General features: G+C 42.7%; 1 protein-coding gene and 1 long non-coding RNA gene across 3 annotated transcripts in view; one reads left to right on the forward strand and one right to left on the reverse strand.

Moving 5' to 3' along the window:
- The window catches only part of ITGA1 (integrin subunit alpha 1), an 89,849-nt gene extending 75,667 nt beyond the window's left edge, over nt 1-14,182 (reverse strand). Inside the window, exon 1 of one of the 2 annotated variants that reach the window (XM_072136252.1) lies at nt 13,767-14,182. In XM_072136252.1, the coding sequence (XP_071992353.1) occupies nt 13,767-13,806 (40 nt within the window). In that variant the 5' untranslated portion in view covers nt 13,807-14,182. Of the gene's footprint in view, nt 1-7,148; nt 7,190-13,766 lie in introns of those variants that run through there. The other variant, XM_072136259.1, reaches the window with a different exon arrangement.
- A 3,522-nt stretch (nt 14,183-17,704) lies between these two features.
- Nucleotides 17,705-19,987, forward strand: LOC140068954 (uncharacterized). The gene is made up of 3 exons (XR_011848666.1): nt 17,705-17,743; nt 19,581-19,696; nt 19,766-19,987. It is a non-coding gene; the product is annotated as an uncharacterized lncRNA (long non-coding RNA).
- Nucleotides 19,988-27,351: the final 7,364 nt, after the last annotated feature.

Raw genomic sequence — 27,351 nt, forward strand, 5'->3', positions numbered from 1 at the left:
TTATTACAAAGTTTTTCAGCTCCATACATTACTTGTCATTTGCATCTTCGATTTCTTGTATTCCAACTTTGGCTTGTTATTCTGACTTCTCCACTGTCTAGAGTTTTTGTACTACGCTGCCTTATCTGTTTGAACCATTTCTGTCATCTACTCTTATCCGTTTGCATTGTTTAGTCCTTGAGTCTGTGTTTTGCACTTTAGTGTAGGGAGGGATTGCCGTCTAGTTGTCCAGTACTGCCTAGTATAGTTGGGGCAAGAACTTAGAGCCTCTGGTGGGTTCAGTGACAGTGCTCCCAGCCTCCCGTGTTCTTGTATGTGGTCCCTTCATTACACTTAGCTTCTGTTTATTCTCTCCCCCCCTCCATAGATTTGTAACACCTTACTATGATCCTGTCATTCTTGCTCGCAAGAGAAATTTCAGTAGAGATTTTATGTGAACGTCACTCCATCAGGAAAAGAAGTTGCATTAAAAGCCTGATATGGGGAGAAAGAAACACTTTCCTCTGATAGGATATAATACAATGATTCTTAAAGGTAATGTGGAGGGGTGAAGCCTTCATCATATAGGAATATCAGTAGGCGTAGGAGAGGAACGCCCCACACTGGCTTGATCCACCACCAGACACCCCCCCCCCCTTCCCCCTCACACCCCTCCTTGCCCACTTGGGGGAAATAATCTCAATTGCTGGCTCTTTGTTGAATGGAACCTCTTGTTTCAATTGAATGTATTTCTTATTAATGTTTAATGAGGATTGATTATAAAAAAAATTTTGAGAAAAAATATAGCGTTTTTGTTCTTGAAGCATATGGGCTTCATATATATATATATAGCATCTCCCTGACTCTCTCTGACTTTGGGACCCGCACACACTCCCCGAGGGCTGCATTATAAAAAATTATAGAAATAAAGTGTATCAAGTGCTGCCAAGTGACATACTCAGCTCTGCTATGCTGGCACATTCGGTGCTGCTTCTTCTGAACTCACAGAAGCAAATGAAAGAGTCTTGTACACTCCCGAATCTCCAGATAAAGTTTGTTCTGACCTTATCTGATGGTCCCTTCTCTATCGCCCCAGTATTGCTCTGCTCAGGAAGTTCGCTGATCCCTTTCCCTGCCTGTCAAACTTCTTTTGTTTCCAACTTTTCTCAGATTAGTAAACTCTCACCCGAAAGAGCTGAGCCAGAACAGACTTCGATGTAACCAGGGACAGAGGTTATTATTACACGCCTGCAAATGTCCTTCCTTAACCCCTTCTACTCTTCCCTAGAGCTCAGTGACTTTAAAACATGGATACAAAGCAAGCAAGCAGAGCTATGATACCCTCTCACCATTCACTGCAGTGGATCCCGGCTGCATCTTATTATCATGGTGTGAGATACAACTCTATTACTGTTCTGTCTAGACTGGATACAACTGTAACAGACCTCCAGCCGTGAAAAGGATTCTATTTAGTTAAAATTTTCTACTGGATAATTAAACATGAAACAATCTCCTTTAGTCTCAGTCACTTTGAAAATGACCAAGAACTAAAAAAACAAAGTATTTAAAGGTTTCACTCCACTAAACTATTAGCCCCCCCAGGTAGGGGATGAAATATCCTTCCTAGAATTCTCTCTTTTATGTGAAGTCTCACCTGTTTACCTATAAGCGCTGCCTAATCTGTGTGCGTTCTATAAATAAAGGAATTATTATTATTATAATTATCCCCCAATGTCAGGAAAGTATGACTCTTCTTACTTCATTATTACATAAGTTTAGTGGTTGCAGGTGGAATGACACCTCAGGAGCCCCGATCTTCTGTTCTACACAAAATTGTTGGTACCCCTCGTTTAATTACACTTCTATGAAAATGAATAAATGAAAGGCAGACATTGCTTATCAACCATGCTTCAGCAGAATCTTTAAAAGATGAAAACTCATGAAACAGACCTAGACAGAAATATGTGCTGTATATAGGTCTACAATTACTCACTGTGCTGTATACAAGTCTACCGATACTCACTGTGCTGTATATAGGTCAACCAGTACTCACTGTGCTGTATATAAGTCTACCAGTACTCACTGTACTGTATATAGGACTACCAGTACTCACTGTGCTGTATATAAGTCTACCAGTACTCACTGTACTGTATATAGTACTACTGGTACTCACTGTGCTGTATATAGGTCTACCAGTACTCACTGTGCTGTATATAGTACTACCGGTACTCACTGTGCTGTATATAAGTCTACTGGTACTCACTGTGCTGTATATATGTTTACCAGTACTCACTGTGCTGTATATAGTACTACCGGTACTCACTGTGCTGTATATAGTACTACCGGTACTCACTGTGCTGTATATAGGTCTACAATTACTCACTGTGCTGTATACAAGTCTACCGATACTCACTGTGCTGTATATAGGTCAACCAGTACTCACTGTGCTGTATATAAGTCTACCAGTACTCACTGTACTGTATATAGGACTACCAGTACTCACTGTGCTGTATATAAGTCTACCAGTACTCACTGTACTGTATATAGTACTACTGGTACTCACTGTGCTGTATATAGGTCTACCAGTACTCACTGTGCTGTATATAGTACTACCGGTACTCACTGTGCTGTATATAAGTCTACTGGTACTCACTGTGCTGTATATATGTTTACCAGTACTCACTGTGCTGTATATAGTACTACCGGTACTCACTGTGCTGTATATAGTACTACCGGTACTCACTGTGCTGTATATAGGTCTACAATTACTCACTATGCTGTATATAGGTCTACTGGTACTCACTGTGCTGTATATATGTTTACCAGTACTCACTGTGCTGTATATAGTACTACTGGTACTCACTGTGCTGTATATAGTACTACTGGTACTCACTGTGCTGTATATAGTACTACCGGTACTCACCGTGCTGTATATTGGTCTACAATTACTCACTGTGCTGTATATAGGTCTACAATTACTCACTGTGCTGTATATAGGACTACCGGTACTCACTGTGCTCTATATAGGACTACCGGTACTCACAGTGCTGTATATAGGACTATCGGTACTCACTGTGCTGTATATATGTTTACCAGTACTCACTGTGCTGTATATAGTACTACGGTACTCACTGTGCTGTATATAGGTCTACCAGTACTCACTGTGCTGTATATAGTACTACCGGTACTCACTGTGCTGTATATAAGTCTACTGGTACTCACTGTGCTGTATATATGTTTACCAGGACTCACTGTGCTGTATATAGTACTACGGTACTCACTGTGCTGTATATAGGACTACCGGTACTCACTGTGCTGTATATAGGTCTACAATTACTCACTATGCTGTATATAGGTCTACTGGTACTCACTGTGCTGTATATATGTTTACCAGGACTCACTGTGCTGTATATAGTACTACTGGTACTCACTGTGCTGTATATAGTACTACCGGTACTCACTGTGCTGTATATAGGTCTACAATTACTCACTATGCTGTATATAGGTCTACTGGTACTCACTGTGCTGTATATATGTTTACCAGTACTCACTGTGCTGTATATAGTACTACTGGTACTCACTGTGCTGTATATAGTACTACCAGTACTCACTGTGCTGTATATAGGTCTACAATTACTCACTGTGCTGTATATAGTACTACCGGTACTCACCGTGCTGTATATTGGTCTACAATTACTCACTGTGCTGTATATAGGACTACCGGTACTCACTGTGCTGTATATAGTACTACCGGTACTCACTGTGCTGTATATCGGACTTCCGGTACTCACTGTGCTGTATATAGTACTTCCGGTACTCACTGTGCTGTATATAGGACTACCGGTACTCACTGTGCTGTATATAGTACTACCGGTACTCACTGTGCTGTATATAGGACTACCGGTACTCACTGTGCTGTATATAGGACTACCGGTACTCACTGTGCTGTATATAGGGACTGATTATACCTTATAAGAATGATGACGAACCCTTTTATAGAAAAAAAATGCTGTATAGATACCAGCGCTATGGTATTTTTGTCACTCCCCTTCACTGTCTATGAGAGTTCTGGAGATACCTGAATGCTATGCACTGTAATTTCTGATGTTCTCATAGTATTGAATTCAGCTTTAGGACACATGCACAGTTGGTGGTTCCACCAAAAAGTTAGATTGGGACCATCATTCTTATGATCAGTTGGGAACCCAGAAGTTGGACCCTCATGAATCCAATAGTTATTCCTTCTCCTGTGGAAATGGGATAACAACTTGATACAACCCCGTTAAAGGGATTGTCCAAGTGAATAAAAACTTGATTTAATATGACCCATTCAGACTCACCACATGGATCCATGACTGCTGGGGCGCTGCCCCATTAAGCGCAAGGGTGAATTTACACATATCGGTTTAGTGCCAGAGCTGGACACAACAGATGATCTTTTGGTTTAACCAGCAGCCATTCAGAGACTAAAACCGGATAAAAGGACCAGCACCTAATAGGAGTATCTGCACACGGTAGTTGCAAGATTTTCCGCAGGGGGATTCCACCGCCATTCCACAGCCATCGGAAACAAACTGCAATCGTCATTTGGGAATCACTGGACATCCCCTTTAAACATAACCTGATAGACCTATCAGTCACTGAGTAGGACCGCCCACTGGACTCCTAGGCTGTCTGCAGACTGAACTTCACATCCAATGTGATAAGTTCCCTTCCAGTGTCATTCCCCAGTGCCCCACATTAGCACCCCATCAGCACAGAGCAATAATGTACAAAATATGAATGGAACTATTTTTATCCAAATATTTTCAGAAGAAACACGATTCCTGTTAATCTGTTGGTGGAGCGGAGCAGGATGTTCAGTGTCATTCCTGGAGAATTTCAGATAAAACTCTGAACCCTTCAACTGTTCAGCTGCTCAATGGCAGGATATGGAGCGCAGCGAGCGGCCCGGCCCCATCTCATACAGGATTTGGGATTGTTATTACAGAGATCCTGCAGTTTTATGGCGATCCTGCAGTCTTTCTACAATACGAAGAATCTCTTGCCTTTACATGGCCATTTATGTCCTCTGCGGTATGACGCCGTGCACACTGATATACACCAGATATGTTATCTCGCAGATTCATACGCTGGAAAAAATCTGGGTTTTTTTTTAACCCTGTAATCACCCTTGGTTTTCGGCCATCACCAATCTGAAAGTGATGACCCATCGTTTTCTGAAATGATAGTAACATTATATATGCCATAAAGCCAATGGATCTGCCAGGTTTGGCTTTATGGCAGACTGGGGTGGAGTGGGCCCGCACGTTCATTCTCGCCTCGTGCCTGCACACTCGCTACAGTGAACAGCGCAAAGCCGGCGTAATAAGTGCATCAGCGCAGCCTGGTCGCAAAAGAGGTCGGAGCCTCCTGATGTATTGGGAAGCTCCGTTGGGTGGGATTTGATCATATGCAATTTTCATAAAGCATTGTAAATTATAAATCTCCCCATTTACTGTTTATGTGCAAATACAATGCAATGGTTTGCTACTCTATGCATAAAATAACCTCAGTATCAAGTAGACTCCAATGTCAGATCCAAATGACAATATGCAGGACATTTACAGTCCATTTTTGTGCTAAGTCTGATGCCCAGATTGCAAAAAGATAAGATTGCAGGTCATAAAGAGTCATAAAGACCATTCATGCTCCACTGGGGAATCTGGGTCAGGAATATGCAAATAAGTTTTCCAAGGTAGAAAAAAGAAAACTATACCTTTAGTGCAACTTTAAATAAGGAGCTCCTTATACATCAATGCCTGACTTTCAAGAAACCTAGTGACATGACATTGGTTTAAATCCAAACACTAGTTATACAGGCAGTTTGGGTGGTAGCCCGGGGCTCAGGCCTTCAAGGGGACCAATGGCCACCAACCAAATTTTTTACTGTCTAGGACAGTGATGGCGAACCTATGGCACGGGTGCCAGAGGTGGCACTTGGAGCCCTTTCTGTGGGCACCTGCGCAATCACCCCAACGCAGAGTTCGCCAGACAGGACTCAAGGCCTCCTGCAGTCCCAGGCAGCCCAGAACCCTAGAAGGAAGTTACAATGATAATCCAAAACTTCTTCTCCTTATTTCTACTGTATTGGTGTCCTCAGGTGCCTATAAAATTTAAACATGTAACAGAGCAGTGAGTGATAAGTTACTATTTAAATTGTCAAATCGGCACTTTGCTTAAAGGGGACCTACCACCACAAATCTACCTATAAAGGTAGATCGGGTGGTAGGTGGATCAATCACTGTTTCGTGAACTTATATAAAAGGTTTATGCTAATTTTGTTATGCCTTTAATCCCTTTAATAAGAAATCTGGAGCCGATCCCTATTTAGTGCCTACCTATGTATATTTTACGAACCACTTAGTTTTTTTTTTTTTCCCTTTTGGTGTTTGAGGGTTAAGGTAGCAGCACATAAGGACGGCCAGATAAGTCTGATAAGTGCCACCAAAAAAATGTTTTTAATTTTGTTATGCGGCTACTGGGGCGCGTACTCCACGCCCCAGTAGCCACTTTACTCCTCCTACCCACAATCTTCGGCGCGCAGCTCCTTGCAGCTAAGCGCCCTCGCCCGGCGATCCTCACGTCCTATTGATCCACCTACCACCCGATCTACCTTTATAGGTAGATTTGTGGTGGTAGGTTCCCTTTAAGATTTGGGTTTCGGTCATGGTTTGGGCACTTGGCATCTAAAAGGTTTGGCATCACTGGTCTAGGACCTTCACCCATGAAACCCCTGTACATCTGTTCCTGCTCTCAATAAACATGTACACAAGAGCCATTTCGGAACCTTTGAATGGGACCTCCAATGGTCCTGAAACTGCAGATTGAAATCATCTAGAAGGGCAGCATCATCCATTCCCAAAGAAGCTGATCCTAGTACCATATGTAGTCGTCTTCAGAAGGAAAACTGTGCATTTTAGAGAACTGGAGAAATCGTTTTCCATTTCCTATCATTGAAAACATATTCCTTACCCAGAATCTCCAGTGATTGTCTTTAAAGGGAACCTGTCACCAGGAGACCCATTTTTAGCACTCCCCCAGTCCCCACAGAGCATAGTACATACACTTCCAAAGTGTTTTTGTATAAAAAATCGGTTTTACAGAAAAAAAGATCTGTTATATTGTACCTGTCATTAGCATGTGCTGTGTGACTAGGCAGTTGCCCACTGGGAGTGGCTGGAAAGGAGCAGTTTCCCCCCACCCTTGGGAAACATGTGACCTTTTCAAATATATGAATAACTCCCCTCACTCGGGATTGGCTGTAGAGGAGCAAAGGGCGTCGCTAAGCCAAGTGATGGGTGTTTTCATATATTTGAAAAGGTCACATGGAAGAGCTGTTCCCCAAGGGTGGGGGGGGGGGACTGCTCCTTTCCAGCCCCTCCCAGGGGGCAACTGCCTAGTCACACAGCAGATGATAATGAAAGGTACAATATAACATATCTTTTTTTCTGTAAAACCAATTTTTAATAACACTTTGGCAGTGTATGTACTATGCTCTGTGGGGACTGGGGGAGTGCTAAATGGGTCTCCTGGTGACAGGTTCCCTTTAAGAATCTATAAGCCTGAAAAGGTGACCTGAAAATGACTTCTCCAAAAGGAGAATGTATCCCTTCCTGACCCATGTCAATGAACTTTTATCCAGTTAATCCAGTTCTCTACAATGTACGGGCAAACATTGAAACATCGCTGTCTCCACTACTCTGTCTATAACTTTTGGAAACATCTTAGTGGTTTGGCTATTATTTGGCTTCTTAAAAGTCAGACATTGATGTAGAGGAGGTGTCTTTATAAGGAAGCACTGGAGGCATTGCTTTCCTTTCCCACCCTGGAAAACGTATTTGCATATTCCTTACTAGGTACCGAGTAACACTGTGTCATTGATAAGGATTTGCAATGCATCAGCAGTAGGGGGGAGTTTATCTTCCCAGACTCTGCTCTGGTCTACACAATCTTCCGGGGTTTTGGGAGTCTTCCAGCAGTCTCTGGGGCACGCAGTAGATAGCAGCGAGGGAAGCGCACACAGAAACAAGCCTCTGTATTTTGGAATGTGTCAAACTTCTCGGACTATGCTGCACATGGCTGGGTGAACGGCTGCACAAGTGAAGAGATCCTCACACTCTCCAGAGGAATCCCACCAGATGCATCTCGTATGTATGAACATTCTTTAAGTGTTTTCTATCACGACTTATCCGGCTCCAGAGACTGAAGAACTTCTGTCATCAACCTCAGGGGCTTTTACATTAGTAAGGTATAATACATACATTTTTATTTAATGTTATAATTTTCCCAAATTTCTTAACATTTTTCATTGGAATGGCTGATCATAAAGATGTTATTGAAGCCCCGCCCCCTACCTAGTTGTGCTCCAATAAACCCTCCTGATTGGCCTGTCATGTCACTCAAGAGTCCCAGCTCAGCAATAATAATTAGAATAATAATTCCTTTATTTATATAGCGCACACAGATTCTGCAACGCTGCACAGAGCTTGCCAAATCAGTCCCTGTCCCCATGGGGCTCACAATTTAATCAACCTATCAGTATGTTTTGGATTGTGGGAGGAAACCGGAGGACCCGGAGGAAACCCACGTAAACATGGATAGAACATACAGACTCTTTGCAGATGTTGGGACTTCAACCCAGGACCCCAGCGCTGCAAGGCTGTAATGATAATCACTAAGCCACTGTGCTGCCCTATTGTTAACGTGATTGGTCAAAGCTGCCAATGATCTCTGTTAGCTCCACCCTAATGCCATAAAAACCTCTAACTGCTGTCTTATGTTTTGTGCTAAGTCAATCAAATGAATGAGATGAAATGGATTTTTTTAAGCCAGCCTTGAATTTACTGATGACCTACTGTATTCACTGGATAGGCTGTCAGTATGTGATTGTGGGGGTCAGTCAGCAGGATCCCATATTAATCAACTGTTCTAGAAGCCTCTGGATCCTGGAACTTGTGCACTTGATGGAGCCAGAAGCAGAAAATCCCTTCCAGTATTGGATCATAACGTAGGTGGTTTGGGAACCACCCGAGCCCAAGGCTCTTGGGGAACCATGACCTTTCAAAGCACCCACCAAGACAATAAAGAGAGAGTCCTACAGCTCTGCATCCCTCATACATACCTGCTGGATCTTGGGGTTTCTTGGGCCCACCATGCCATCCTCCATGAATCCTTCTAGCATTCTAATTAGGTTGCCTAGTGCAGGACCTGTGAAGCCCATAATTGTATCAAAGCATGGACACACCAAAGGATCCGCAGGAACTGGTGGGCCAGTCCAACACTGGTCACACATGTATACAAGAGCCATTCTAAGGCCTTTGAAGGTCTTCCAAAGGTTCTCAAACTAAAGAACTAAGAGGTGACAGAAAGGACCATCCAACTTCCCCAAGGCACTTGGTTCTGGCACCATATATAGGCCATATGTGACACCATTAAAACAAATTTGCAGTGTGGGGGACCCACAATTTTCATACATCCAAGTGCCCAGGGCAGTCTCAATCTACCCCTGGGCGTATCCACTGTATATTGGCAACGGCAGCCAATGATTGCTGAGCTCCTATTCTAAGAATAAGCTTTTGTGGTTATCCAGTGAATAGGGACTTCTGAATTGGGGTCCATCCAGTGTAAAGGTTCCAGTGCTCAAGAGTTAACAGACAAGCTGATCTGCATTTGGACCCCACTGATCACAAACCTTTCATGTGAATGAAGAGGAAGCTGAGAAATTTTTAAGCACATGGAGACCAAAATTCCAAACTGATAGAGATATTGAAGGCCCATATAACAGTTTGAGCACATTAACTGGATGCATGGAGAATCTATGGTAGAGTTTGATCGTCTGATGTTATAAAAATCGCTTTTTGTTAGTAGGGACACCGAAAGCTCAGCCCCTGCAGCAGCACAAGTGAAGTAAAACAAGGTGCTCGTGAGGTCCATCGATGGTGACTATGCTTACACTTAGGGGCAGATTTACTTACCCGGTACGTTCGCGATCCAGCGGCGCATTCTCTGCGGTGGATTCGGGTCCGGCCGGGATTCACTAAGGTAGTTCCTCCGCCGTCCACCAGGTGGCGCTGCTGCGCTGAAGTTCCCCTGGAGGCGCGCTGGAATGCCCTGAAATTCACCGGCCTATACCTGGTGAAGGTAAGTGTCATTTTCGCTACACATTTTTTTTCTTAAATGCAGCGGTTTTTCCGAATCCGTCGGGTTTTCGTTCGGCCACACCCCGATTTCCGTCGCATGCATGCCAGCGCCCACGCGCCACAATCCGATCGCGTGCGCCAAAATCCCGGGGCAATTCAGGTACAATCGGCGCAAATCGGAAATATTCGGGTAACACGTCGGGAAAACGCGAATCGGGCCCTTAGTAAATGACCCCCATTGTGTATCAAGTTCTCCCAATGAGGGTCTAGAACTGAAGAATCAACTAGTCAACTAGTCAACATTAGTCATCAGAAATGTGATGGAGCACACCAATCTTCCAATTCTTCAAACTTTTCATGATGTAGGACCAGCTGGTGGCCCTCAGCCATGAGAAGACTACCAGCTTGTCCTATCCCTCCCCTACATCATGACATGCTTGGCAATGAGAGTATATTACCTCAATAAAAGTTTGAAGAATTGGAAGATTGATGAGTGCCATCCCATTCCTGTTTTTCTTCTTCTTATGGAATCCTTATATTTGTGATACTTTTAGAGGATAGAAGAATTCACTAACCTCTACATATGTCTACAAGTACAACACAAGGTTAGAAACTGCTGTTGTCCCACAGATTATTTATAGGGAGAGAACGGATGGTGGCACTTATCTCATTCTGAATTGTTCATAAATAATGTTGTAAACCAAACTTCAAATTTTGGGTATGTCAGACTCAATATCATACAGTTCTGTCTATGGGTCTGTCACACTCAATGGGGCACATTTACTTGCCCTGTCCCTCAGAGTTTCCGAAAGTGCATTGTCGGACGATAACGATATCCTACATGTGTCGCTTCCCTGCTCTGGTGCACAGGAGTTCACCTTCTTCTTCCCGTTGCATGTAAGTGCATTGGATGCAACACATTTTGAATATTAAATCCTGTGCTCAGTCCGAATCAGTCGGATCATCAGTCAGACACCAATCCCCCCCCCCCCCCCAATTTCTGTTGCATGAAACCCGGCACCGCTGCGCCAAAATCCGGTCGCATGTGACACAATCCCCTTCTAAATCCCTGTCACAAAGGAAATGCGATCTGTGGACCCTTAGTAAATAAGCCCCAATATCCTGGATCATACAAATCACAATTTTTCGGTTCTATAAACTTCCCATTATTTCGCTTCTAGCCAGATGATCTACAATCAATGTGATAATGTAATACATAGGGGGCCATTTATCTCTTTTTTTTTTCCATGCCATTGGTGTTTTTGGGCCTCTGCTAAGTATTGGTCATTTTGTGCCTATTTTCCTTTTTTTGCCATGTTACGCCTCAATTCGCCATGTCTTGTTGCGCCCTATTTGTTATTACATTGCGACTCTTTACAGATGTTTGCGCCTCGATTTAATATACTATTGCGCCTATATGGGCGCAAATAATTGTGCAATAACACGCCAGTCCTGACCATGCATAGGAAAGGCAATAGTATGGTTTGTGCAACTTTTCTAAAATTTGCACCTAATAAGGCACAAAAACAACCCTGCATTTGACAAAGAGCCAAAACGACAAAGACAAATGAGGTGCAAAAAATAGACTCACAATAGGCGCAAAATGAGCGCAGAGAAGGGGGAAATAAGATAAATGACCCCCCCAGTTTATTATAAATGGAGGGATTCCAGGGATTCTCCTGAATAGTTGGCAGCACTGTAAAAATGTTATAATTCAGAAAAGACAAACATCCGCCAACTCCTATTACCCCGGGTAGGTGAGAGCAGGTAGAGAAACGTGTCCGCTGGCTACGGAACTATGTCATGAATTCTTGGAAACTAAAGAATATCCAGCACCAGTCTTCATAAAAGAAGATCTTTATTCTTGCATGTTACAAGGAAATGGCTGAGCAGGTATGTAAGAATGAAGATCCACTTTTATGAAGATTACTGCTGGAGATGCTTTTGTTTTCTAGAATTCAATGTAAAATTGTTACTTCTTTTGGGACATCATTAGAATCCCCTGAAACTAACTACTGAGTATCAATCTATATGGATAAGATTCACAGCAATGTCATGTAAAGCCACCGGATTCCAGCTGTGGATAGTGGACAGAGGAGGAATGGTGTTTCATCTCCTTTCACATTGCTCATCTTACCAAATACACATATCTCCATCACACTATGATGGTGTGTCATGGCCATTAGACACCAGATGGAGCACCCACAGATGACTTCTTGACTTCCACCAAACAGTCACGTATCTCCCTCTGCCGTGGCACTGCCATGCTTCCTCCTAGCATGAGGTTTATTTAGGATATTGATATAATCAGCTTTCCGTTTTTAGTGTGGGAGGAAGAAATATATGTCTATTGCTAGAGTTTACTTTTTAAAGGAATTTTCCATTTTTCTGGAGTTTGGCAAAGGCTTTGACCAATGATATCCAGAATAATAGCTTAGTTACTGTATATTGAGTTGATTGTTACCAATGTATGTGGGGTGAATTATAAAGAGAATCTACCATCACATTCAAGCATGATAAACCAGGGATTTGGATTTGTTATCAATGGCCTCCTTCCTTTGTAAATCAACTTTCACAATTATGCTCGATGGGGAAGGCAGGCGCGTATTTAGGTGAGGCAGGGCCCTTTAGCAGATTTCTAAATCTCATATATACACACATATTTATATACTTACACACACCATATACACACATACAGGATAAACATACACAAATTATGCACACACCACACACACATACAGCATATACAAATACCCCAGAACCTAGCGCCCACTGACACTGCTACCCCTGCAGATTACATCAGGCAGAGAAAGGGGGAAGTGCAGAGGTGGCGAGGGGGGAGAGTGAGACAGTGTAACAGCATGTGAAGCCAGAGCAAAAATGTGCATAATTTTAAAAATTGATTTTAGAAGGAACAAATTTAAGAGTATTACTACAGTCACAATCCCTTGATCTATGAGTGTCACTGGTTTACCCATGCTTGATTTTGATGGTAGACTCCAAACTTAAGCTGTAGGTAGTCTTATATTGAAGCATGAAGAAAGTCCATCCCATTTCTCCTTCTCTGTATCTATATACATAAATGCAGCTTCTGTTGCAGGATTCACAGTCCATAAAGAACTATAATGATATAGTAAGGATGCAACAGATTTTAAATGGAATCTGAAAACATGCTACATCATAACAACTCACATGGCAAAAAAAGTCAAGTTAAAGTTTGCTTCAAAGTTCTCAACTTCAAAGTTGCGATGTAAACTCTGTTACATCTTTATGCATCGCATACACTAATGATTTACTGAACACATAAGATTAGCTAAAGCCCAAATAACAAATATAACTTTGCATTATACACAACATAACATAAATAAAAGAGCCCTTAAAGAGAACCTGTCACCAGGTTTTATCCCACTAAACTACCAGCACCCTGAAGGTAGGGGATGAAACATCCTTTCTAGAATTCCCTCTTATGTGAAATCCTATATGTTTACCTAAAGAATATCCCCCCTAAAGCCAGGCAAATATGACTCGTCTCCGCTCCTTTTCAGTATGAGTATTACTAAGGTAAAACCTGCTGACAAGTTCCCTTTCAAGAACCCCATCCCTTACCTGTGAGCAGGCAGCATCGTGCAGCCAGACTCCAGCACATTGTGCCGAGCAGCTGATCTTCCTACTCTCAGAGATCCTGTATATACGAGTCTCTCCGAGGAAACTTCCCAAAGCAATATGTCACTTTTCCCAAGCAGCGCTGCAAGATGGATCATAAAGAGGCGTCTGCAAAAGTTCCTGAAGACGTTGGAGTGCCAGCATCTCCGTGAGAAAATCTGCTTAAGATTTACAAACAAATCCCTCCAGGCTCCAAAAGAAAATCTGCGGTCTTTCCCAAAAAAAGCTAAAAAAAGAAAATATAATAATAATAATAATAATAATATATATTCTTTTCCCTTTCTTACTTTCTTTCCTTATCCTAAAAAATAAATAAATAAAAACAAAGTAAAATAGGAAATGTTCTTCTGGTAGAGACGACTGAGGTTGGATCCTACAAGTCAGAACAGATGAAAAGTCTGTGGTTCGCACTGAAGAAGTTTCCTGTTTGCAGTGATGTATGGGTTGGGGGGGGGGGAGTGGACAATCTTCCTGCTATCGGCTCCTCTCGTGGTAAAAAAAAAATTTTGCTAAGAAGTTCGTTAACCTTTGTGAATGAACAAGTGATCCCCGTCCTAAGATGTACAAATATAGTCAGATCCTGCGGGCTGCGCTGTTTACAGTAAGTCTGTGGAAAGGATAAACTCCCTGGAACATCTGCACTGTATATAATACATGATAGCGCTATACCGAGCGCGCACGCTTACCGCCGGAGTTGGCACGCTACATACTGTAGCTCACGATTATATTTATAATGATCTTCTGGTTTACGGTCTGTTGATAATTATTAAGTATGCGCACGCTCTGCAGCTCCTGAGTAAATGTATGGACTTGTGTATTCGCCTTTCCAAGAAATCTTAAAGGGAACCTGTCAGGGGCGATTTGGGACACTCAACCACCATTCTTATGAATCCTGTATGATAATTGTGCGCGTGCGCATAGTAAAAAAAAACATTTCCATTTACCTTGCTCCTAGTTATGATTATGATGCTTGGCTTCGAAACGCGTTGACTTTGGGGCACAGTTCCTCAGGTAAGCTGTGTATAATCTTTTTAATTCGTTTATACTATGACCAAGAGTCGTGCTGAGTACTTGTTGCACATACCTCACTCCTCGTTCCGCTCAGCGCCTGTGTCACCCTCACCCTGTCTCCAGGGTGGACTAGAGTAGTGGGAGTTTATTGCGGTTGTACTGACTTCTGCTGTGTTAGTCACTTGCTATAATTAGTAGATATATTCCGGTGTAGGAGGTTCTCAGAGCTCAGGTCTGTCTATGTCAGATATGTCACAGGAGGCATCAGCGGTATCTCTGGAGGTTAACCTGTTGCAGTGTTCATCCAATGTGATGTAGGAGATCTGAAGCCAGGCCGGCCGGGGAGCCAATGCAGGAAACTCTACAGCCGGTCCACTGGACTTGGTCCTCCATCCTCCAAGGCTGATGTGAACATAGACAAACATCCTGGAGAAGATTGAGAAGATAACGTTCATCAAAAAGTTGTATAACTTTCATTGGTACAGTGATTATTATTTATAAGAAACTGAAATAACTCTTTAAAGAGAACCTGTCAGCAGAGATTGACCCCTACTAGTGTGTTCACAAGCAGCGCCACAAATCCGGAATGTGGCGCCCCCTGCACACTACACAGGCACGAAGTGCAGCACTACTTTTTATAAATGTGAACACTATGGGGCAAATTTACTTACCCGGTCCTGTCGCGATCCCCGATTCGGACGGTCCGACGAGGATGAAGTCCGGCGCGATTCACGTAGCTCATGCGCCTGATATCCTCCATCCGTCGCTTCCCTGCCGAGATACGCTGGTGTTCACCTTCTTCCTCCCAGTGCATGTAAATGAGTGTCTTGCGACACAATTCGAAATGTTAAATCCCGCGGGTAGTCCGAATCCGTCTGGTTGTCAGACGGCCCGCCCCCAATTTGTATTGCTGATGCACCAAAATCCGATCACGTGCGCCAAAATCTCCTGTTAAATGCGGCGCAAAACAGAAATTGACGGGAAACCGAACGAAAATGCGCTCCGCGAACCCCTCGTAAATGAGCCCCTATGTTTACACCACATGTTCATCCAAGTTGTATCTTGTTTCTAAGGGACAAAGTGGTGACATTGACGGGAAATTATCTTCACACATGGAAATTTTCTTAATCAAATGTAATTGAAGAAATGTCTGTATATGGCAATGTGACTGCCGAGATAAGAATGGGGGGGGGGGGGGTTGGAAGAAAACTGTTTTTCATGTCCAAACCAGGAGTGTAGAAAGTATAAGAGGATCAGCATCTCCAGCTTTAGGACACAGAGGGAGAGATTTATCAGAAGTGTACTAGTTACCAATAGCAACCAATCAGAGCTCAGCTTTCATTTTCCCACAGCTGTCTATAAAATTGAAGCTGAGCTCTCATTGGTTTCCATGGACAACTGGAACAGTTTTACCTCAGACACTTCTGATAAATCTCCCCCAGAAAATACTCTTGTATTATACTACCCTTCGGGGTCTTTTGTATTTTAGTGTGCTGGGGAGTCTTCGGTATTATATGTCTGCTCTGGGGGAGGTTTTCTTCATTATTATTATCAGTTTGACGATATCATTTAGTATTGTTATTATTGTCTAGTTTGAGCACTGGATTTATTGTCTGCTCTGGGGTCTGTATTATTATATATTGCTTGGTTTGGGGTCTGTATTATTATATATTGCTTGGTTTGGGGTCTGTATTATTATATATTGCTTGGTTTGGGGTCTGTATTATTATATATTGCTTGGTTTGGGGTCTGTATTATTATATATTGCTTGGTTTGGGGTCTGTATTAGCAGTTGTACAAATGCAGTGTTTGGTTTCTGGAGCGGCATTGTGTACTGTACTGTGGTTGTTGGTGCATTGAGGGTGCTGGTTACTACTGTAAAAAAACACACAAAAGCCACACAGTGGGGCAAATTTACTTACCCGGTCCTGTCGCGATCCCTGATTTGCACGGTCCGACGAAGATGAAGTCCGGCGCAATTCACGTAGCTCGTGCGCCCGTGTTCCTGCAACTGTCGCTTCCCCGCTGAGGTCCGCCGGAGTTCACCTCCTTCTTCCCGGTGCTTGTAAGTGCATGTCTTGCGACACAATTTGAAATCCTGAAATCCTGCGCGTTGTCCGAATCCGTCGGTTGTCTGACTGGCTGCCCCCGATTTGTGTCGCGTGCAAGCCGGCACTGATGCGCCAAAATCCGATCACGTGTGCCATAATCCCGTGTTAAATGCGTCACAAAATGGAAATTGTCGGGAAACCCGATAAAAATACGCTCTGCGGGCCCTTAGTAAATGAGCCCCAATATTTTTTTCCCTACTGCTTTTTTTTGCTTTGTTTTTATCATTGGCTTAGGTCGCCCCCTACTGTTTATTTTTGCAAAGTTTTCACAAAGTTGCAGTCCTGTGGAAAGTCAAAATCTCTTTTGTATGTTATTTTTTTCTTTATACAGTGATAAATAGAGAGATAATAATCATCGGCTGACAAATAATAACGAGATGGCTGAGTTACTCATCTTCTATTTTATCGAATTTGCCCATATATAAAGGTGATTCATTATGGACCTAAGCTCATCCACACACTTTTTTCTTTTTTCCCTTTGCTACTGGTATGCGATATTGATATAGATTCAAATTGCAGGCTTTAGCTCCAAGCACATTTACTTACCCGTCCCGTTGCATCTTGTTTCTAAGGGACAAAGTGGTGACATTGACAATATACATACGGACATGGATGGAGGAGGATGGAGAACAGGGACCACACCATGTGAGGAGGGGTAGGAGTACAGATAGTACTATGTGTGAGTTTTTGCTTGCCCAAAAGTTGGGAGGTAGGTGTCATGGCTTCTCCTCTCCACTTCTTTATTTTTCCCCTTTTACAGAGTTGGTGCTGGTTGGTGATTTTGTTGTTATTTTTGCGGTAAGTCCATCTTTCTGATAAATGTACTTATGGAGGACTAGCGTTAAGGGTTTATTCACACGCGGTATGCCCGCCGTGCGAGCATACCGCCGTGTGCTGGAGAGGAGGAGGAGGTGACCCCCTCCTCCCTCCATAGAGAATAGCGGTGCACGGTCCGCACACACGCCGAAAGATAGAGCATGCTCTATCTTTTTGCGGTGTGCGGCTCGGATCCCGGCCGTGCCGCTATTGCCGTCTATGGGGACGTACATGCGGCCACAAATTTGCGTCAGCTTGTACGTCCCCACAGACGGCCATGTGAATGAACCCTAATACTGTATGGAAGTAAACCCATATACAGTGAGTTCCCTCTAGTGGTGGCTGTCAGCCATATATTGGGTCTGCTGTATTATTAACTTACTAGGTTGTAGCTTCTGGGCTGAAGTTGTGTTCTGATCACGAGTTGATGATGGCTTTGGTAAATAAGACTTATATGTTGAATTGCAACAATGAATCATCCTGGCCCCTGATTTTTTTTGCTCAAATATTTTATGTTTTAATAATACTTTTTTTGGGCTGATTTGTGTATGGACCATATGCCAATTGCATTTCCAGGATTAAAATTTATAAATTAATAGGGTTAAAAATGTTTCTTCTTTTAGATATTCTGTTAATGAACTTTTTTTTTTTTTTTAATTTTTCAATTTAACTTTTGCCATCATTTAAGGGCACACCCGATTATCAGTGGCCAGTAGTCGCCCCCGTCCCAGAAAATCAAATCCATTCCCTATGGAGAGTCATTTATAGCGGAAAAAAATCTGCTTTAATGTAAAATCATATAATGAAAAGTGAACCAAATATCCAGCAGGTTGTGCCCCATAGAGGATTCTGTCCCAAAGTCTTAAGAGATTCAAAAGTTATGAAAAGAGACAAAGGGGCACATTTACTTACCTGGTCCAGTCGCGATCCTGCGGCGCGTTGTCCGACGAGGATTCGGGTTCTGCTGGGATTCACTAAGGTCATGCGCCCGATATCCAGCAGGTGCCGCTGCTGCGCCGAGGTCCACCGGAGTTCACCTTCTTCTTCCTGGTGCATGTCAGTGCTTGATCTTGCGACACAATTCCGTTTTTAAATTCCGCAGTTTTTCCGAATCCGTCAGGTTGTCTGACGGCCACGCCCCCCATTTCTGTTGCTTGAAAGGCGGTGCGAGTGCGGAGCCCTTAGTAAATGAGCCCCAAAGCGTCCACTATAAGAGCTAAAATAGCTGTGGATGGGTACCAAATGCTCCTGCTAGAACTCCTCTTTTCTGTGAAATCTCACCCGTTTACTTCCTCCAAATTCATGTGACAATGAGCAGAGAAGAGTCATATTTTGCATTAGATGAGACCAGCTTAAAAACTGCAGTGGGAGGGTCACTTTAGACGCCCCTATCTTTAACTCTATAGCACCCAGAAACAGGATTCTGATGATGGTGCCCTATTAAAGATAAGGGGTGATATTTATCATAGGGCGGCGCAGCGCGATACATCAAGAGGCTGGCGGCGTATCCAGCAAGGTCTTGTGCAACGTTGCGCAACGTCTTGCGCAAAGTTTATCAGGGACTGGCGTAGAAATAAACGCAGGCGGCGACTTCTCACATGTCGCCGGCCCACTCCCGGGCGGCCACCCCCCCCCCCCCACTCGGCTGGTCGCGGCCCCCCTCATGCTAGCAATAAGCTAGTATTTGTGAATATTTCAGTGCTATAGAAGATAGGAGAGTCTGAAGTCACACTCCCACTGCATCCTCTAAACTTGACTCATTTCAGGCAAAATATGACCACTACCATGATATGCGACCTATTTCTTTTGCCTCGTGTAGTAATTTTCAGGATCTGTTCTGGGGCAGAGCGGAGAAACCTCTGCACCTGCTGGAGCGGATCCACGCGCTGATGTACCCCACGCACAGGACTCCAACAAGGCCTAAAGACACGAGAGGTGAGTTTAGGGGCTGGATTTCTGCCTTCCCCTGTTTTGGATCATAACCCGTGTCTTCCTTCCCCGCAGACGGCTCTGTAACGTGTCGCGACTGCTGCTGGACGCCATATCTCCCTCCTTCTAGCGGAGATGCACCCTGACGGTGGGAAACATCAAATCGTTATAAGCCAAAACAGAAAGATTTAGAACTAGTCCGTGATGTAGGGTTTTTTAAAACGAATTCGCCAGAACGTCCTTGAACTAACCCACCGACGCCACCGAGCTCTTGGAAATGGGGTCACAAGACGCCGCAGGAGGAGAAGGCGAAACATTTAGTATTTTTTTACTTTTCCATCAAATTTTAAGTCATGTCAATAAAACCATTCGCTTTGACAGGACGTGGCCGCTGCTTCTGCATCTGATCCATTCTGAATCCAGAATATTGTTTGTCGCTGTGTCCCCCCCCCCTACAGCTATGATGTACATTGTACTCAATTACATATTGCTCATAATCACTAAGTAGTGAAAAATATTAGATAAACTTTATTATTAAATATGGCCATCAAAAGACATTAAAAACATCAATTAAAATTCCACAGAGACAAGAGTGTGGCAATGGTCAACAGTATTTTAGACACTAAAGTTGAACAAAGAGATAGGGATGCCCAAAATATGTAATAATTTGTAAATACTTTATTAGAAAGTCAATTACATACATTTAAAAACATTTAAAAAAGCACAGATTGTGCAAACACAAACCAGAAAATCCCGTGCCTAATTCATATTAGCTATAAATATCGTAAATAGTACATGATTAGAGTCAAAAAGATCTATATATATAATTAGTAAGTACTCAATCCACTAGTGTGGTATAGACAGAAAAGGGTATACAATAAATTAGATCATGATTACCTATATAGCATGAATATAGGAGCTGGGCACCGGGAGCTGGATAGATCCCCACGCGTTTCGCCTGTTAACCAGGCTTCCTCAGGGGTACCAGAGTGTATAAGCGCAAACATTATATAGTCCTGTTGCCCCCGGACGTCCGGCACAGACCAATCACATGTTGCGGTCCAAAAAATGCGGCGTGCGTGCCATACGCCGGAAGTATGTGGGTCACGTGTGCAGCTCGAACCGGAAGGGATGGAAGGAAATCCATGTAGATTATGGCGCATGCGCAGATGGTGCGACGGACACAAAGGTCACGTCACGTACTTACGGTAATTCATTCACTCCATATAATCGCGCATGCGCAATTGTGTACCGGCAGGGTTCACAATCCTTGCCAATAATTGTGAACCCTGCCGGTACACAATTGCGCATGCGCGATTATATGGAGTGAATGAATTACCGTAAGTACGTGACGTGACCTTTGTGTCCGTCGCGCCATCTGCGCATGCGCCATAATCTACATGGATTTCCTTCCATCCCTTCCAGTTCGAGCTGCACACGTGACCCACATACTTCCGGCGTATGGCACGCACGCCGCATTTTTTGGACCGCAACATGTGATTGGTCTGTGCCGGACGTCCGGGGGCAACAGGACTATATAATGTTTGCGCTTATACACTCTGGTACCCCTGAGGAAGCCTGGTTAACAGGCGAAACGCGTGGGGATCTATCCAGCTCCCGGTGCCCAGCTCCTATATTCATGCTATATAGGTAATCATGATCTAATTTATTGTATACCCTTTTCTGTCTATACCACACTAGTGGATTGAGTACTTACTAATTATATATATAGATCTTTTTGACTCTAATCATGTACTATTTACGATATTTATAGCTAATATGAATTAGGCACGGGATTTTCTGGTTTGTGTTTGCACAATCTGTGCTTTTTTAAATGTTTTTAAATGTATGTAATTGACTTTCTAATAAAGTATTTACAAATTATTACATATTTTGGGCATCCTTATCTCTTTGTTCAACTTTAATATTTTCATTGGATGCTGATAAATTATTATTGTTAGACCCCACTCCACACTCCTACCAGTATTTTAGACACATCACAAGCATTATCCAATGCATATCGATCAAAACAAATAACAGTGTATTCAATTTTGGTTATAATCAGTATATTACCCACCCGGGTGTTGCATAATACCAAAATTTGTCAGCCACTAAGTCAGTGGCGTAACTAGGAATGAGTGGGCCCCACAGCAAACTTTTGCCTGGGCCCCGTCCCCCCCCCCCCCATCCCCACGCCGACCTCAGCACTTCCTCCCACCCCCTGCCCATTTTGAACATATACAACATATATAGGGTTTTTTAATTGTAATTATACAGTTTTAAAAGTAATTACAATAAGGGGTTAGAAATGATGCAACAAACACCTAAAAGGACCTACTTCACTCCATTTTTAATATAAAATGCCCCAGCAGCCTCTTTTTTTAAATAAAATGCCCCAGCAGCCTCTTTTTTTAAATAAAATGCCCCAGCAGCCTCTTTTTTTAAATAAAATGCCCCAGCAGCCTCTTTTTTTAAATAAAATGCCCCAGCAGCCTCTTTTTTTAAATAAAATGCCCCAGCAGCCTCTTTTTTAATATAAAATGCCCCAGCAGCCTCTTTTTTTTTAAATAAAATGCCCCAGCAGCCTCTTTTTTTTAAATAAAATGCCCCAGCAGCCTCTTTTTTTAAATAAAATGCCCCAGCAGCCTCTTTTTTAATATAAAATGCCCCAGCAGCCTCTTTTTTTTTAAATAAAATGCCCCAGCAGCCTCTTTTTTAATATAAAATGCCCCAGCAGCCTCTTTTTTTTTAAATAAAATGCCCCAGCAGCCTCTTTTTTTTTAAATAAAATGCCCCAGCAGCCTCTTTTTTAAATAAAATGCCCCAGCAGCCTCTTTTTTAAATAAAATGCCCCAGCAGCCTCTTTTTTTTTAAATAAAATGCCCCAGCAGCCTCTTTTTTAAATAAAATGCCCCAGCAGCCTTGCCTAACAAGTAAAATGCCCAAGCAGCAGCAGCCTCTCTTTACAAATAAAATTCCCCAGCAGCCACCCTTTACAAATAATAAACTTATATACTCACCCTCCGGTGATCGAGTCTTCTTACCTGTGTCTGCGACTCGGCTCCTCAAGCTCCTCCATGGTAAACCGCGCGCCTCTGGTCACGTGAGTGACGTCAGGTGGCTTCAATCACATGACAAGGGGCGCGCAGTGCATCCTGGAGGAGCCGAGCCTGGAGGAGCTACGGACAGTGGGCGGACCGGACAGCCGACGCAGCGCTGGGTAAGAAAATTAGAGGGGGCGGGAACAGAGAGGCAGGTCAGGAACAGAGAGGCAGGAACAGAGAGGGGACGGGAAGATTGTGTAGACAGCGTTGCGCAGAATAGCAGGGCCCGGGCGGAGGCTGGATTGGGTTGGGAATTGCAGTGCAGCCATTGTGAATGAGCCGCCGCGGGCCCCTGCGGCTCATGGGCCCCGTAGCAACCGCTACGGCTGCTACGGCGGTAGTTACGCCACTGCACTAAGTTAATGACCACCGCCACAGCACCCCGACGCACGTTTCGCCGTCGCTTCCTCCAGGGGGTGTGTCACACACCCCCTGGAGGAAGCGACGGCGAAACGTGCGTCGGGGTGCTGTGGCGGTGGTCATTAACTTAGTGGCTGACAAATTTTGGTATTATGCAACACCCGGGTAGGTAATATACTGATTATAACCAAAATTGAATACACTGTTATTTGTTTTGATCGATATGCATTGGATAATGCTTGTGATGTGTCTAAAATACTGTTGACCATTGCCACACTCTTGTCTCTGTGGAATTTTAATTGATGTTTTTAATGTCTTTTGATGGCCATATTTAATAATAAAGTTTATCTAATATTTTTCACTACTTAGTGATTATGAGCAATATGTAATTGAGTACTTTGTTGCCCTATATATCTTTTTTGGTATTATATGCTTTTGTATTGGTAATAGGAGTAGTATACCTAGTTTTGGGTTTATCTTGTTTTTTGGTATTTATTATATGATGTACATTGGTCTGTGAGTGTGTTTAGCATGGCCCGTGCAGAATAGGAACGCCAGGAGATGAGGTATTAGCCCTTTACTGTGACATCACTGTTTGTATTATCTCTGTACTGTGACATCAATGTGTGTATTACCCCCGTACTGTGACATCACTGTGTGTATTATACCTGTACTGTGACATCACTGTGTGTATTATCCCTGTACTCAGTGGCGTAACTACCGCCGTAGCAGCAGTAGCAGCTGCTACGGGGCCCATGAGGTTCAGGGGCCCGGGGATGCACGGACTCTGTGGTCAGTGCTTTGCCAAGTGGTCCGGCAGTGCACTGCCAGGTGCCTGGCACATCGTGTCCCCGGGCCCCTCCCTCTGCGTTCCGGCTACCGCCCACCTCTCTCCTGGCCCACCCTCCACTCCTGGATCGCCCAGTCCCTTCCCCGTCCGCCGGCACAGGTAACCGCGGCCCGCCTACCCCCTGCATAGCGAGGCACAGTTGATGACCACGCCCCCCGCCCCAGCGAACACCCCCCCCTCTCCCTCCTGCTCCAGCGAACGCATCGCCCTCTCCCTCCCGCCCCAGCGAACGCATCGCCCTCTCCCTCCCGCCCCAGCGAACGCATCCCCCTCTCCCTCCCGCCCCAGCGAACGCATCCCCCTCTCCTTCCCGCCCGGCGAACGCACCCCCTCCCCCGCCCGAGCGCACAACCATAACCCCCCCCCCCCCTCCTGCCCGAACACCGCCGGAACAACCGCCTGACGCCACGGCCGGCTGGTCACCTACACATCCTAAAAGGTAAGTAAATACATATGTATTTATCGGTCTGTATATGTATATTCTGTGTATATTGTGTGTATATGTATATACTGTGTATATTGTGTGTATATGTATATACTGTGTATATTGTGTGTGTATATGTATATACTGTGTATATTGTATATATATGTATATACTGTGTATATTGTGTATATATATGTATATACTGTGTATATTGTGTATATATATATGTATATACTGTGTATATTGTATATATATATGTATATACTGTGTATATTGTATATATATATGTATATACTGTGTATATTGTGTATATATGTATATACTGTGTATATTGTATATATATGTATATACTGTGTATATTGTATATATATGTATATACTGTGTATATTGTATATATATGTATATACTGTGTATATTGTATATATATGTATATACTGTGTATATTGTATATATATGTATATACTGTGTATATTGTGTATATATATGTATATATTGTGTATATATATGTATATACTGTGTATATTGTATATATATATGTATATACTGTGTATATTGTATATATATGTATATACTGTGTATATTGTATATATATGTATATACTGTGTATATTGTATATATATGTATATTGTGTATATATATGTATATACTGTGTATATTGTGTATATATGTATATACTGTGTATATTGTGTATATACTGTGTATATTGTATATATATATATGTATATACTGTCTATATTGTATATACAGGCGGTCCCCTACTTAAGGACACCCGACTTACAGACAACCCATAGTTACAGACAGACCCCTCTGCCCACTGTGACCTCTGGTGAAGCTCTCTGGATGCTTTAAAATAGTCCCAGATTGCAATAATCAGCTTAAAATTGTCTGCAATGAAGCTGTATTGATAATTCTTGGTCCTATTACAGCAAAAAAATTTGAAACTCCAATTGTCACTGGGGCAAAAAAAAAAATTGTCGGGAACTACAATGATAAAATATACAGTTTCGACTTACATACAAATTCAACTTAAGAACAAACCTACAGTCCCTATCTTGTATGTAACCCGGGGACTGCCTGTATATATATGTATATACTGTGTATATTGTGTATATACTGTGTATATTGTGTATATATATGTATATTCTGTGTATATTGTGTATATATATGTATATTGTGTATATATATGTATATTCTGTGTATGTGTATATTGCGTATATATGTATATACTGTGTATATTGTGTATATATATGTATATTGTGTATATTGTGTGTATATATGTATATACTGTGTATATTGTGTATATACTTTGTATATTGTGTATATATATGTATATTCTGTGTATGTGTATATTGCGTATATGTGTATATACTGTGTTTATTAATATACTGTGTATATGTGTATATATTAATATAGCGTGTATATATGCATAGATGCAAATGCTGTATTTATTGTGTGTATATATATAAATATATGTATGTGTGTTTTTGTATATGCTGTGCATATAGTATGTATGTATATGCTGTATATACTGAATGTGTGTGTATTTGTTGTATGTGTGTATATTCAATATGTATATGCAGTATGTGTGTATTTGGTCTTTTTATACTGCATGTGTATATATGGTCAGTGTATATACTGTGAGTTTGTATACACTCTGTATTAGTGCATAAATGTGTGTGTATACTTGTATGTATATGGGTGCAACTATACACGTGTAGAACTTTATGTGTGTGTATATAAGTATATAAAGGTGTGTATATATCAGTGTATAAATTTGTGTAATTGTAGAAATATGTCTGTGTAGGGGCAATTCACAAGAACGAATGGGGGACGTATATCTGGCTGCAATTTGCTGACGGATATACATCCCTCATAGGCATCTATAGCGCCTCGGCTCGGTACAGTGAGCACAACGAGTACTCACTGTTTCGAGCCGTGGCCGCAACAGAGATCTGTGGCCATAAGAATGACCATGCGGCTCTATACTCTATGGAGAGGGGAGGGGTGAGCCGCGATCACCTCCCCAGCGCGTCTGATGTGTGCCTGCCAGGCTCTAGCCTGGCGTGTACACGTTTATGTGAATGTAGCCTACATATGTCTATTTTTTTGGGGGGGAAGGGGGGGGCCCCATGCAGAAATCTGCTATGGGGCCCATCCTCTCCTAGTTACGCCACTGCCTGTACTGTTACATCACTGTTTGTATTATCTCTGTACTGTGACATCACTGTGTGTATTATCCCTGTACTGTGACATCAGTGTTTGTATTATCTCTGTACTGTGACATCAATGTGTGTATTATCCCTGTACTGTGACATCACTGTGTGTATTATCTCTGTACTGTGACATCACTGTGTGTATTATCCCTGTACTGTGACATCACTGTGTATTATCTCTGTACTGTGACATCACTGTGTGTATTATCCCTGTAATGTGACATCACTGTGTGTGTTATCTCTGTACTGTGGCATCACTGTGTGTATTTTCCCTGTACTGTGACATCGCTGTGTGTATTATCTCTGTACTGTGGCATCACTGTGTGTATTATCTCTGTACTGTGGCATCACTGTGTGTATTTTCCCTGTACTGTGACATCGCTGTGTGTATTATCCCTGTACTGTGACATCACTGTGTGTATTATCCTTGTACTGTGACATCACTGTGTGTATTATCCCTGTACTGTGACATCACTGTGTGTATTATCCTTGTACTGTGACATCGCTGTGTGTATTATCCCTGTACTGTGACATCACTGTGTGTATTATCCTTGTACTGTGACATCACTGTGTGTATTATCCCTGTACTGTGACATCACTGTGTGTATTATCCCTGTACTGTGACATCACTGTGTGTATTATCCTTGTACTGTGACATTACTGTGTGTATTATCCCTGTACTGTGACATTACTGTGTGTATTATCCCTGT

The sequence above is a fragment of the Engystomops pustulosus genome, chromosome 1 (genome assembly GCF_040894005.1).
Source record: "Engystomops pustulosus chromosome 1, aEngPut4.maternal, whole genome shotgun sequence".
NCBI lineage: Eukaryota > Metazoa > Chordata > Amphibia > Anura > Leptodactylidae > Engystomops > Engystomops pustulosus.